Raw genomic sequence first — 11,891 nt, forward strand, 5'->3', positions numbered from 1 at the left:
AGCACAAAAACAAAGGCTGGTAGTGGTGCACTGCCGCAGGCACCATCATTTGGGTACGATGTTAAATAGAATCCATGTCTGCCCTGGTATCTACTTCACCAATTGTGACTAATTAAGTCAGTTTTAAAAGCCTGATAAACCTGTTGTCTGATTGGGTGCATCTTCAGATCTTAGTAAAGTTTTTTAAAAAAAATACTTTTAGGATCTTTTAAAAAGTACCTAGTTAGGCTTCCTTGTGCTCAGAAGATCCAGCTTAATTTTTAAAGCCTCCTTAGTCCTTAGTGACACCTGGTGCAAATGTGATTATGTAGGGCACATGGTGCATGCATGACTTCTCATATGCCACAGGAGATACATTCCACTTGTCCGAGCTGCCCTGTCATGCCTTAACTTTACAATAACTGAGCAGTTACTCACCAGTCAGCTTCTTTCTCTGTACCGAAGTAAGAACCTGAAAAAGTTAGAAAAGGAAAAAGAAAAAGCACCTCTTTGCTCAAACTCCAAGCTGCTCACTCTGTCAAAGCTGCACTGAGACCTTTGTATTTCTATTAGCTGAGCCGCTGATGAGTCAAGTCTGCTAGAAACCAGATTAAGCTTGTTACCTAATTGCTAAATACAGGTGGTCTTTAATAGTTTCTTTACCCCTGCTTAAGACTGGAGAAATTTAAACTTAAATAGTAGTTTTTTTGTCTGCATTTAGCTTGTACTTAACTAGATTTTTAGAAAGAGATTGACCATTTAGGTTCCCTCACTCCACAAACTCCTAGCTGTTCACTCTGGCCAAGCCACACTCCATTTGAAAGCTGTGCTGAGAGCCCTGTATTTCTACTAGCTGAGACTCTGATGAGTCAACTCTGCTGAAAGCCGGGAGATTGCTGCAATTAATAAATAGTAGGTCAAGAGGTGACCCATTTTTGTTTAGTTTAAGTCAGGAGAGAGAGAGAGCTATAAAAAAGCATCTGGGCTTACTTAAGAGCTGGAAATGTGATGTCTGCAGTGCTTGCAAAGTAGTGCAGTCCAGAGAGAGGGTTTTTGTTTTGGGAGATGGAGTTAAATTAATTTAAAAGCATTGAGTAAACCTTGAAAGGTTGTGAAAATTTGTTTACTTCAGCTGAAAGAATTTGTAAATGAGAAACAATTACCTTGATCATTTTGAGGACAGCCCAGAGCAGGCGACGTTGTCATGGAGATGGGAGGAGCTCAGGGAAGTTACCTGGTTCCTGTTTATCTGGGTGGTTGCTGAGTATAGTCGCAGTCTGGACCTCCATGTAATGTGCTGCTCACTGAGGGAAGTTAGCCAGAGTAAATAACAGTTAGAATAGACCTGCACTGTAAGCAGAATAAATCAAAGTCAAAATTGATGGTGTGGATTGTGAGTGAGGCTTGTTCTCGTTTGAATCTTTTGAGGAAACAGAAGTTGTAAGCTTGCCTGTTTTGAAGCCAGCGGGAGAAGCTACAGTAGGCCTCAAGTGTCTCACTGCAAAAAAAAAGTAACCACTAAATTAGCTTGGAAATATTGGAACAGTTACCAGAACAAAGAACTAAGACAGCCACAGTTAAGAGAGGGTAAATAAAGTTTTGCTGCTGAGAAAAAATTCTGCAGAGGACCTTGGCATAATTTATGGGTAGTCCCCACCCTTAAGATTGCTGTGCATTTATGAGCGAATTCTTGGGAATGAAAAGTAAACCTGCATGCATAACATGTATATTTGTTTTGTTTTAATCCTTTTTATATTTGAAAAGGTTTTGTAGCAGTAGGATCTGGTACATACAGGGTTGATGTGGGACTGAGTACAGTGCAGGCCATAGTACAAGAAGGCACATGAGCCAGGGTCTGTCTAGAGTTGGACAGGGATGTGTAAGACCTAGGATGGAGTCTGCTCCATACCTGACCCTCTATACTGTATGTTTATATACATTTTATAACTATAAGCTATGTTTATAGTTATAAGTTGGGAATAAAGACATGCCGTTAATATACTGAAGACTACAAAGCCTACTTCGTAGTATCTGAAACAGGGTTCTTCAGCTTCGATTTCTTGTTTTTAAAACAAGAAATCTTGTGGTATAGTTCCAGTGGTTCAAACAAAGTATTCGGACCTCTTTTTAAATGTTAATTGTCCTTAACTAGATTGCAACACCAGATCAACTTGGACATGTTAAGTGAGTGGGCCAGGATGTGGCAGATGGAACATAATAGGGAGAAATGTCAAGTTATTTATTTTGGTAGGGAAGAGATTGGGAAATGCTGGCACTGAGTTAACATGCAGGAATAGCATGTTATCCAGAAAGTGGATGATATGTTAGCCTTTTACCCCTCTGCCCTGAGATGTCTGTGCTAATATTATGAGAAGAGTAAAGTTGCAAAAACATCTTGGAACAATGGAATTTACATTAAGGAGAGAAACATGTATAAAGGAGATGAGGTTATGTGTCAGAGGGAAGCCATTCTAAGATCTAACACAAGTGTGAAAAGCCTCCAGCCTTTTTGCATCAAGTTGCTGTTGCAGGAACCGAAGCTAAGAAAATTCACTTTGACTATCACTGTCACTGTGCTTTGCCGGGTCTGTTGAAATCCATTTTGTTTTACTGTTGCCTTAACGGAGGTGTAACTGGAAATCAGATTAATTAAGGGATTTAGGAGCTATTATAGTAATTTTATGCACCTTTTTTCTTGATCATAAATCGCTTGTGTAAATGCCCCTCTGAAGCATGATCTTTGCACGGTTTGTTCCCATACTACTACTGCTGGACAAGTCATTTTACTGATTGACATGGGTAAAGATAGTTCCATTTGTCAAATATCTAGCTTTTGCTTTCTCAAACTGCTTGTCCTTCATGACATCACCTGTCATTTTCAACAAGTTTTTTAAAAAATTGAAATGTTTTCTCTTTTCATTGTTCGTATGATAAATATTCAGACGTTTACTTGAGGTGATCCCTTCTCGCTCAGAACTTGGGTGTTACAGTCAGTAAAATGTTGTCTCATCGTGCTGCTTGTACATCATATGGATTCAAGCATGAGCAACAAGAATAGTTCCAAATGCAAAAAGGAATGAACTTTGGACGGATCAGAAATTGTGTTGTAGTCTAGTGAAAAGAATGTTGAGGGAGGACTTGTTAACATATCTAAATCATTTCACAGTTTACGAATAAAGGTTATCACAAATAATGCTTAACCTTCAGCCAAATTATTCAATGGATTTAAATATTTGAGAGATTCTGATGGTTAAGGTAGAGAAATGTATTAGAGGAGCTGAAAATGCAAATAGCTGCGTTGTGTAAGTAGAAATGCGAGATTGTATTTCTTATTGTTGTTTGTGATGATCTGCTCTTGTCATATGACCTGCTGCATACTTTCATCTTTTCTCTCTCTCTGATTGCTTTTTGCAGTTGTTCAATGTGATCGCCCTCAAACGCCTAGCAATGGACAGATAGTGACTGGTTTTCGACCTCCATACAAATATCTGGATACTATCACATATCAATGTAATGAAGGTTTTAAAATGGTTGGAAAGAGTGTTATTAAATGTAGTGAAAATAACACATTTGTGCCACCACCACCTACCTGTGAACGTGAGTAACCGTTTCTTGAGCTTGAAGGTGAAACTACAAGATGTGGATGGACCTTGACTCAAATCTGTAAAACTAAATCTCTCTGTTGAGGAAAGTCCACAGTTAACTGTTCAAAATTTTTAACTATAGAACAAATTATGGCTCAAATATTGATCACATTTTTAGTAATTTTGGTTTGTCGACATCTTTCTTTAACTTGTCTCTTTTCCTATTTTTGAGTTTTTTTGGAATTGTTTGGTAACTTCATTTTTATGGGTGCTCAGGACATTCCATATTTGTTCAATTCTTCTGATTTTTATTTTTATATTATAAAATAAAATTTTATTTTATAAAAATTAACCAAGTCAAACAATAGCAACAAATTTTCAAATATGTACATGATGCAATGCATGATATATTGAAGTTCTTCCAGCTGGACTTGAAAATAATTACAAAGAAAAATAAGTGACTCTTAAATAAATCACTTGATTAAGTTCTGTCATAATGGCACAAAAGGGCTCCATGTCCAATGAAAAATATTTGTTACAGTGTCGGCATTGGAGTTAGCTGGCCCAATGATGCAGCGTTCCCTCAGTACTGCATTAAGTGAAATATGTGCTGTGCAGCTCCAGAATGAAATGTTAGTAAATGCTTGATTGTCACTCCCGAGGAACAGCCAACGGCGAAAGCTCACTGTTTGCATCTCGTTGCCATTACCATAAAATTTTCTCAAAGAACCCTCTGCTTGGAGTAAATGAAATACAATTGACATCACTGTATATTCTAGTTTGAATGAAATGTTGAAGAAACATTGGCCAAGATTTCCCGGTCGGCGAGTGGGGCCCGCTCGCCGACGCATAAAATGACGCGGAATGGCGTTGGGTGGAACTCCCGACGTGAACCCGCCCCATTTCAATTTTCAGGTAGGTGGGGGCCCAGCAGAATCAGCTGTGCGCCCACCAACCTGTCAATGGCCAATTGAGGTAATTGACAAACTCATTAAAGTAATTTGTAGACGTGCCCGTCCATCCTTGAGGTTGGCGGGCAGGCCGGGAGCCCTGGAAGCATGAAAGAGTATGAAACCTCATCCATGGGTGGGATGAGGTTTCATGTAGGTTTTTAAAAATGTAATAATAGTGTCTTTGAAAGTGAAGGACCGGTCCCAACTCATGTGACAATGTCACATGAGGGGACATGTCAGGGAAATTTATTTTTTCTATTTTTAAGATTTTTTAGTGTGGCGCCGATCTTCCTGAGGCAGCACTTCGCCTCAAGGAGATGAGTGCGCTCTTTCGTGCTTGATTGGCCCGCCCATGTAAAATGGCGGTGCAGATCAGAGGTGTGCCTCCGCGCCCGATCCTAAACTCTCCCCTCCCCACCACCGACAGGTGGAAAACTCTGCCCATTGCTGTACCTCTCCATTTTCCTCAATCTCTGACTAGTTATGCTGTCAGACTGACATGAAGTTGTGGATGAGTGAAATTTTCCTACAACTGAATATCAGGGAGACTAGAGCTATTGTTGCTGTTGACTGCAATGAACTCTACTTTTGCCACGGATTCCTCCCTTCCAATCTGCAGCCAATCAGACTGAATCAGATTCTGTGAAGCCTTGATATTGTGTTTGATGCACGATGTTCCAAAGCCCACATCCCAGCCATTGCCAAGACTACGTCCTACCTCTGCCCTACCGCCCTTTTTCTCTCCCCCCCCCCCCCCCCCCCCCCCACCACCACCACCACCACCACCACCACCACCACCCCTCAGCCCTATCGATGCTTTTCTCACTTATGGACACCTTTTACACTTAATTTCTCCAGTCTTCCTTGTTGGCAACTCATTTGCTTTGTCTGCAAACTGTGGCTTGTTCAAAGGTCATCCGCTCACATCCTACCCTGGATAAGATTTGCCTCCCAGGTGAAAATTTGGATTAAGAAAGACACTTGCTTTCTTTCTTTGTCAAAACTTGGAGGGTAATAGCTGTCCCCTGAGAGATCAAATGTTAGGTGGCAGCTGGCCAGGACTAAAATTGCCAGTATTGTGTCTTATGTTTAGGATTCTGCAAGTGTATGTTGATCAGGAAGAGATCACCTAAAAGCATGGGATCATTTCTTATGTGTCCAATGGAGCATGTCTCCTGGCCTCCTAAAAACATTTTTTTTCCCAAAGCCCACTTTGAAACTTTCCTGTTTGGTCACTTCTAGCCCCAAAGGATCTTCTCACAACTGTACCTGCCAAGAATACCACACTAGATTTCTGGCTCAGATTGCCAGTTAAATTTGCAGTCAGTTCCTGATAGAATTGGGATAAATCTCAGAAACTAGCAAGGCAGTTGTAGAAAAGTGTCCTTTTCCACCTGTGCAAAAGACCAGGTTAAATTAAATGACCAAATGAACTGAGCTCTGCATCTGAGCAAGCCTGCAGGGCAATTTTAATTGCTGTGCACCTGGATTCCATCTTGTATGTAAGATTAAAATTCCCCATTCTGTTTCTCTCTCTTTCCCTGGCTGAGTTCCTGGGAAACTATCTTTTGGAAATCATCTTTTCACTTTTTTAAATGAGTAATTTGGTGTTCACAGGAAGTTCTTAAATTTGTTTTTGAGTGCTTGTATTGGACATCGCCACCGTCATTTGTATTTCATACTTGTTTTATTTTTGGTCCTTGCGAATCGTAAATTTGGACTCATTTGTAGAAGGGAATGCCATTATGAAGAAGGAAGGTGGCTAAGAAAAAAATCAATGAATTTGACACTGGTCAGAAAATCAAAATGCAAGTTTAAAAGATCAAATGCTAGTATTAGACTGAAAGACCTGAGGTAGTTTAGATTTGGAGATACCTTCCACATGTGACCTTGACCTGGAAGAGACTTGTTGAAACTATGAACTTGATGTTTTTTTTTTAAAAGGTGACTGTGGCAAGCCTCCAATATTGGAAAATGGCACTCCAGATGATAAATATATTTCTCTGACCACCTTTCCTGTGGGTACTAAAGTTAGTTACAGATGTTACCGAGGTTACGTGTTTCAGGAAGGGGGTTCAAGACTTGTTACCTGCAGGACAAATTCAACTTGGTCACCATTGCGGGCTGTTTGTGAACGTAAGTAATGAGCAATTTTATTTCCCCTCTTCCCTTGCCCTCACTTTTTTTCCCTTGATCCGTTTTCTCTCAAAGGAAACGACTTGTGCTGGGTTTCATTTCTGTAGAGACAGGCAGTTTTTTGGTACTAAGCCAAGTGACCATTCTTGTATGTGAGTCTGAGTGACGGTGAGTGCCTCAAATGTAGGCGGCACCATAGTTTGGCTTGAATCATTTCTAACCCAATATGCAGTAAAAATCTCAACAAGGATCGCTGGATATTGATCAGTAATGGGAACCACTTGTGTTCTACGCTGGGTGCTAATGACACCAGAGTATTGGACGCTGTTATTTGAAAACCAAGTCTTTTGTACGTCTTATGTTTGCACGCTATCAATGAGTAATCAAACAAAAAGCCTGCTAACAATTGAAACTGGATATATATTTTTGGATGTCTTTGCCATCATGAAATTGCTGGTTATTCCATGATAGGTCATTTCTTTAGTCACCAAGAAGGGTGTTAACCTTTAGGTAAATTTGTGCTCCTCCTGTTCCTCGCCTGTCTTCCCTTTCTTCATGACCCTATTAAAATCCAACCATATCCAGATGTATGTCAATAGTATATTTCTCGCTGAACTGGCTATATTAGAATCTGTTGTCATTCGTTAATCAAGGTTGAGCAGCAGTGAGGTGAAATGATTAATTTTCTTTTTTGTTGCTTCTGAAATTGGAACAGAAGCTAGGTTAATTACTGAGTATCAGAAATAGGGGGCAGGATTTTAACTTTGGGGGGGCGGGGCCCACTCGCCGACGCGTAAATTGACGTAGGATGACGTCGGGCTGAATTCCCGACATCACCGCATCCCATTAAAATTTTCAGGAAGGCGGCGGCTCAGCAAAATCAGCTGCGCGCCCGCCAACCTGTCAATGGCCTCAATTGATCAATGGATCAATTAAGCAGTTAAAGGACCTGCCCGTCCAACCTTAAGTTTGGCAGGCAGGCCAGGAGCCCCAACGGCAACTAGAAAAAACATGAAACCTCATCCAGCGGCGGGATGAGGTTTCATGCAGGGTTTTAAACGGTTTAACAAAGTTATTATGTAAATTATGAACATGTTCCATCACATGTGACATTGTCACATGATGGGGGGGGCGGCGTTCGGTAATTTTCTTTTCTTAATTTTTTATATTTTTCAACGTGGAAGCGATCTCCCTGAGGCAGCACTTAGCATCAGGGAGATGTGCGATCTTTTGTGCACATGCGCGAAAGAGCGCACTCTTGCTTTTGGGGAATCCCCCCTCGGCCGCACAGGAAGCACATAGTGCTTCCCGCTGGACGTCACTCTGGGCGTGTGTTAATTGGCCCGTCCACGTAAAATGGTGGCGGGGCCCGCTTCTCCGGCAGGAATCGTCTCCCCACCTGCCGGAGATTGGGTCGGGCCCGCCTGCCCAACTGGCAGAAAATTCTGCCTATTAAATTTGTTTCTCTCGCCACGGGTGCTGTCAGACCTGTTCAATGTTTCTAATAGTTTCTTAATAGTGTCTTAAGACTTCGACTGAGTGTAGAGAATGTGAAGCACTTATCAGCATGTACACCTGGGTGTGGCCAGCTCTCAAATACTACAACAGTCACTGAAAAATTGTGATTTGCATAGTCAACCCTAATCATGGTGCAATATGGAGTGTTATGATTGCCCCTGGAGATGACCTCCACATGGCAGGTTTATGCTGTGCTGTTAAGAATTGGCAAGAGTGTAAGCCAGGTAATTCACCCAGTTGTTCATGGGCGAAGCAAAAGCAGAGCAGCCTGTGTAAGTGGGAAAGATGCTAGTGCCTGAACAGTGCCATTGGGCTGTGATGGAGATCTGACTGATGCACAGTTCTTGCTGTTGTCCATAAAGATATATGCAACCTCTCATTCTTTGTGTTGAATTGTAGACCAGAACTGCTGAACTGGGCAGTGGCTGGCTTTGTTGACTGAGTCAATGTTTCATGTTCACCTTTCACAGCAGGATGCAAGCAAATAACCTAGGGTTGCACTTCAACCTGAAACATTACATTTGTTTCTCTCACCACATGTGCTGTCAGACCTATTCAATGTTTCCAATAGTTTGTTTTCATGTTGAAATTGTTTTTGTCAGTGTCCTGGCCAACACATTTCCTTCATTATAAATGGATTCACCAGCCACTCATCTCATTGCTGCTGTGGGAGCTTTCAGTGTGCAGAATGATTGCCTTATTTACTTAAATAACAGTGACTGCACATCAGAGTACGTCATTGCTCACAAACACCCAAAGTGCTTCACATGTAAAGTGATGAGAGGCTATCTAAATTTCTTTACCTGTCTTGATCACAAATTTGCCAAGGAAATTGCTGAACTTCTGCGCATCTGCGATTTTCTTTATTAATCTGGCCATATTCTACCATGGCCTTAATAGATATAACCATTATTAAAATAAAGCAGGATCATTCATTGAGTTTGGATTGACTGGTAAAACACATTCTTTATGAGATTGCCTTGGGCTTACATTGAAAGCAAAGTCATGACATTATCAAATTTTGTATCATTGGACAGATTCTTTAATTTCCATTGCTGTGAAAACTTGAATATAAATCCTAGAAGAATTGGAGCTAACCCATGCAGTGGTTTTCATAAAGTTAAACTGTGAATTGCATTCAAAACCCCATGAGAGGATGTGGTGTATTTTAACATCTTTTTTTTCTAGCAAAAAACTGTGGCAATCCTGGAGAGATGCAGAATGGATATTATATTGCACCAAATACCACTTTTGGAAGTAGAGTTACTTTTTATTGCGATGAAGGGTAAGTGTCCAGTTTATCAATCACTGAATGAGGTTGTTCACTCTGTTGTAAAAGATTATATTTTGTTCAGATTTTAAGTTGAGGTCTGTCGTGGTAACTTCCCCAAGAAGGAAACCACTTGCTCAGTTTATTTCTGGTGATGATTTCCTGCGTTGCCTTTGAATAATTTTTCCTGTTCTATAACTTGGTTGTCTTATTATTTTACAATATGGAAAGTTAATGTGCTTATATTTTCACCCAATAACAACTGAATTGAGTGTCCAAATCCCATCAGCTAGATACCATGACAATTTATTCAAAGGAAGTACATAATCTGAGGGTTCAGAATTGAAACTTGGTGCTTACTTCCTTAAAATATTTAATACTACTGTTCAACTGAGTCAAGATGCATGAAAACTCTTCCCATGATAAGCTGCCAAAATCCGGCATAAGATCATGAGTAATAGGAGGAGTAGCCCATTGAGCCTGCTGTGCCATTTGATAAGATTGTGGCTGATCTGTTTGAATTGAAGTGTTAACTCCACTTTCCTGCCTGCCAGCATCACCCTTGACTCCCTGGACAATCAGTTGGCCTCCGCTTTGAATATATTCAATGACTCTGTCTCCACTGCTCTCTGGAGCAGAGAATTCCATTGATTGCGGATCAGAAGTTCCTCTTCATCTGTCTTAAATGAGATGTCCGAATTTGAAACTCCAACCTTAGTTCTAGATTCCCTTATAAGGGGACACATCCTCCCAGCATCTCCCCTTTCGAGTCCCTTCAGAATCTTCTTTCAATAAGATTACCTCTCATTCTTCTAAATTCCAATGAGTGTAGGTCCAACCTGCTCAACCTTTCCTCCTAAGACAACTCTTTTCATCCAAAGAATCAGCCTAGTGAACCTTCTCTGAACTGCTTGGAATGAAAGCATATGCTTCATAAGTATGGAGTCCAAAGCTGTATGCAGTACTCCAGGTATGGTCTCCCCATTTCTATGCTCCATTGCCCTTGCAATAAAGGCCAACATTTCATTTGCCTTCCTCATTGCTTGCTGTACCTGCAGGGTAAGTGATTTTTTTGTGATTCATGTACAAGGACATCCTTGTACTCTGCAGTCTCTCTCTCTTTAGCATTCTACTTTTTTTCCACAAAAGTGGACAACCTCACATTTCCAGATTATAGTTCATCTGCCAATTTTTTTGCCCACTCAATTAACCTATCACTATTCCTTTGCAGATTTTTTGTATCGTTCTCAAAGGTTTTCCTGCTTATCTTGTATCTTCAGCAAATTTAGCTACAATACACTTTGTCCCTTCATCCAAGTCATTAATATAGGTTGTAAATAGTTGACCCCAGCACTGATCCCTGTGGCACCCCACTGGTTACATTTTGCCAACCTGAAAATGACCCATATAACCTGCATGTTTCAAGTCAGTTAGCCAATTCTCTATCTATGCTAAGATATCACCTCCAATGTTATGAGTTCTTCTGCAGGAAACTGAGCCACTTTATGCCTTTAGGAAATATAGATACACAACATAAACTGACTCCCCTTTACGCTGCCTGTTGCATGCTCAAGAACATCTGTCAAACATGATTTCTTTCACAAAACCAGCAACATCAATGCTCATTCATTTAGCACCCGTTGTAATAAAACATTCCCATGGTGCTTCACAGGAGCATTACCAGGCAAAAGTTATATCTGAGCCAAATAAGGAAAGGGGATATTGGGGCAGCTGACAAAGAGTTTGATCAAAGAAGTTGACTGAAAGGTGAAGGGATTGAGGCAGAAAAGTAGAAGGTTTTGTTGGGGGGTGCGGGGGAGGGGTGATGTGCTTGGGACGTAGGCTGCTGATGGCCCAGCTGGAGTTCTGTAGTGACCATGCAAGTTATTTTGCTTTTCACTCTGCTCCACTGCTAATGAATTAAAATGTTATTTACCATTATAAATCCTAATTCATATCACCTTTAGAACAGGTGGTGTGTCAGAAGAAATCGGTTTCATTTTTGATATTAGGTAATTTTTTATATTACTGCAGCAGTTTCTTGATTTCTTTTTCTTTTCCAGATATAACATGATTGGTAGGGACTACCGGTTATGTACAGCTGATGGTTGGGATGGCCAGATTCCAACGTGTGAACGTAAGTTCGGAGTTCTAAGTGGCATAGAATGGTTGCCTTGGTTTTTTTCTGTGCCCAAGGATTGAACTATGCTACAGCAATATAAGTAATACTTTGATTTTTGACACTTCATTCTTAACCTGAAGAAACAACCATTCAACTAATCAAGCTAGTACCTTAACTGTTATTCAGTCTCTGCTATCATATGGACTCTGCTTCCTTACTAATCTCTTCTGCAAGAGCAGTCTTTCAAGGGTCATTGAATACCACAGTGATTATTGGCTGGAGTGGAACAAGAAGTAAAAACATTCTTCAAGTATTAGAAATACTGTGTA

The 11,891-nt window shown here is 40.6% G+C and overlaps 1 protein-coding gene across 1 annotated transcript in view; it reads left to right on the top strand.

Annotated features, from left to right (window-relative positions):
- Positions 1-11,650, top strand: part of LOC144677202 (complement component receptor 1-like protein) — a 28,611-nt gene extending 16,961 nt beyond the window's left edge. The window contains exons 6-8 of the mRNA XM_078537387.1: positions 6,461-6,652; positions 9,359-9,455; positions 11,504-11,650. Of these exons, the coding sequence (XP_078393513.1) occupies positions 6,461-6,652; positions 9,359-9,455; positions 11,504-11,642 (428 nt within the window). The 3' untranslated portion in view covers positions 11,643-11,650. The remainder of the gene's footprint in view (positions 1-6,460; positions 6,653-9,358; positions 9,456-11,503) is intronic.
- Positions 11,651-11,891: the final 241 nt, after the last annotated feature.

Source organism: Cetorhinus maximus, unplaced genomic scaffold (assembly GCF_964194155.1).
Source record: "Cetorhinus maximus unplaced genomic scaffold, sCetMax3.hap1.1 HAP1_SCAFFOLD_2300, whole genome shotgun sequence".
NCBI lineage: Eukaryota > Metazoa > Chordata > Chondrichthyes > Lamniformes > Cetorhinidae > Cetorhinus > Cetorhinus maximus.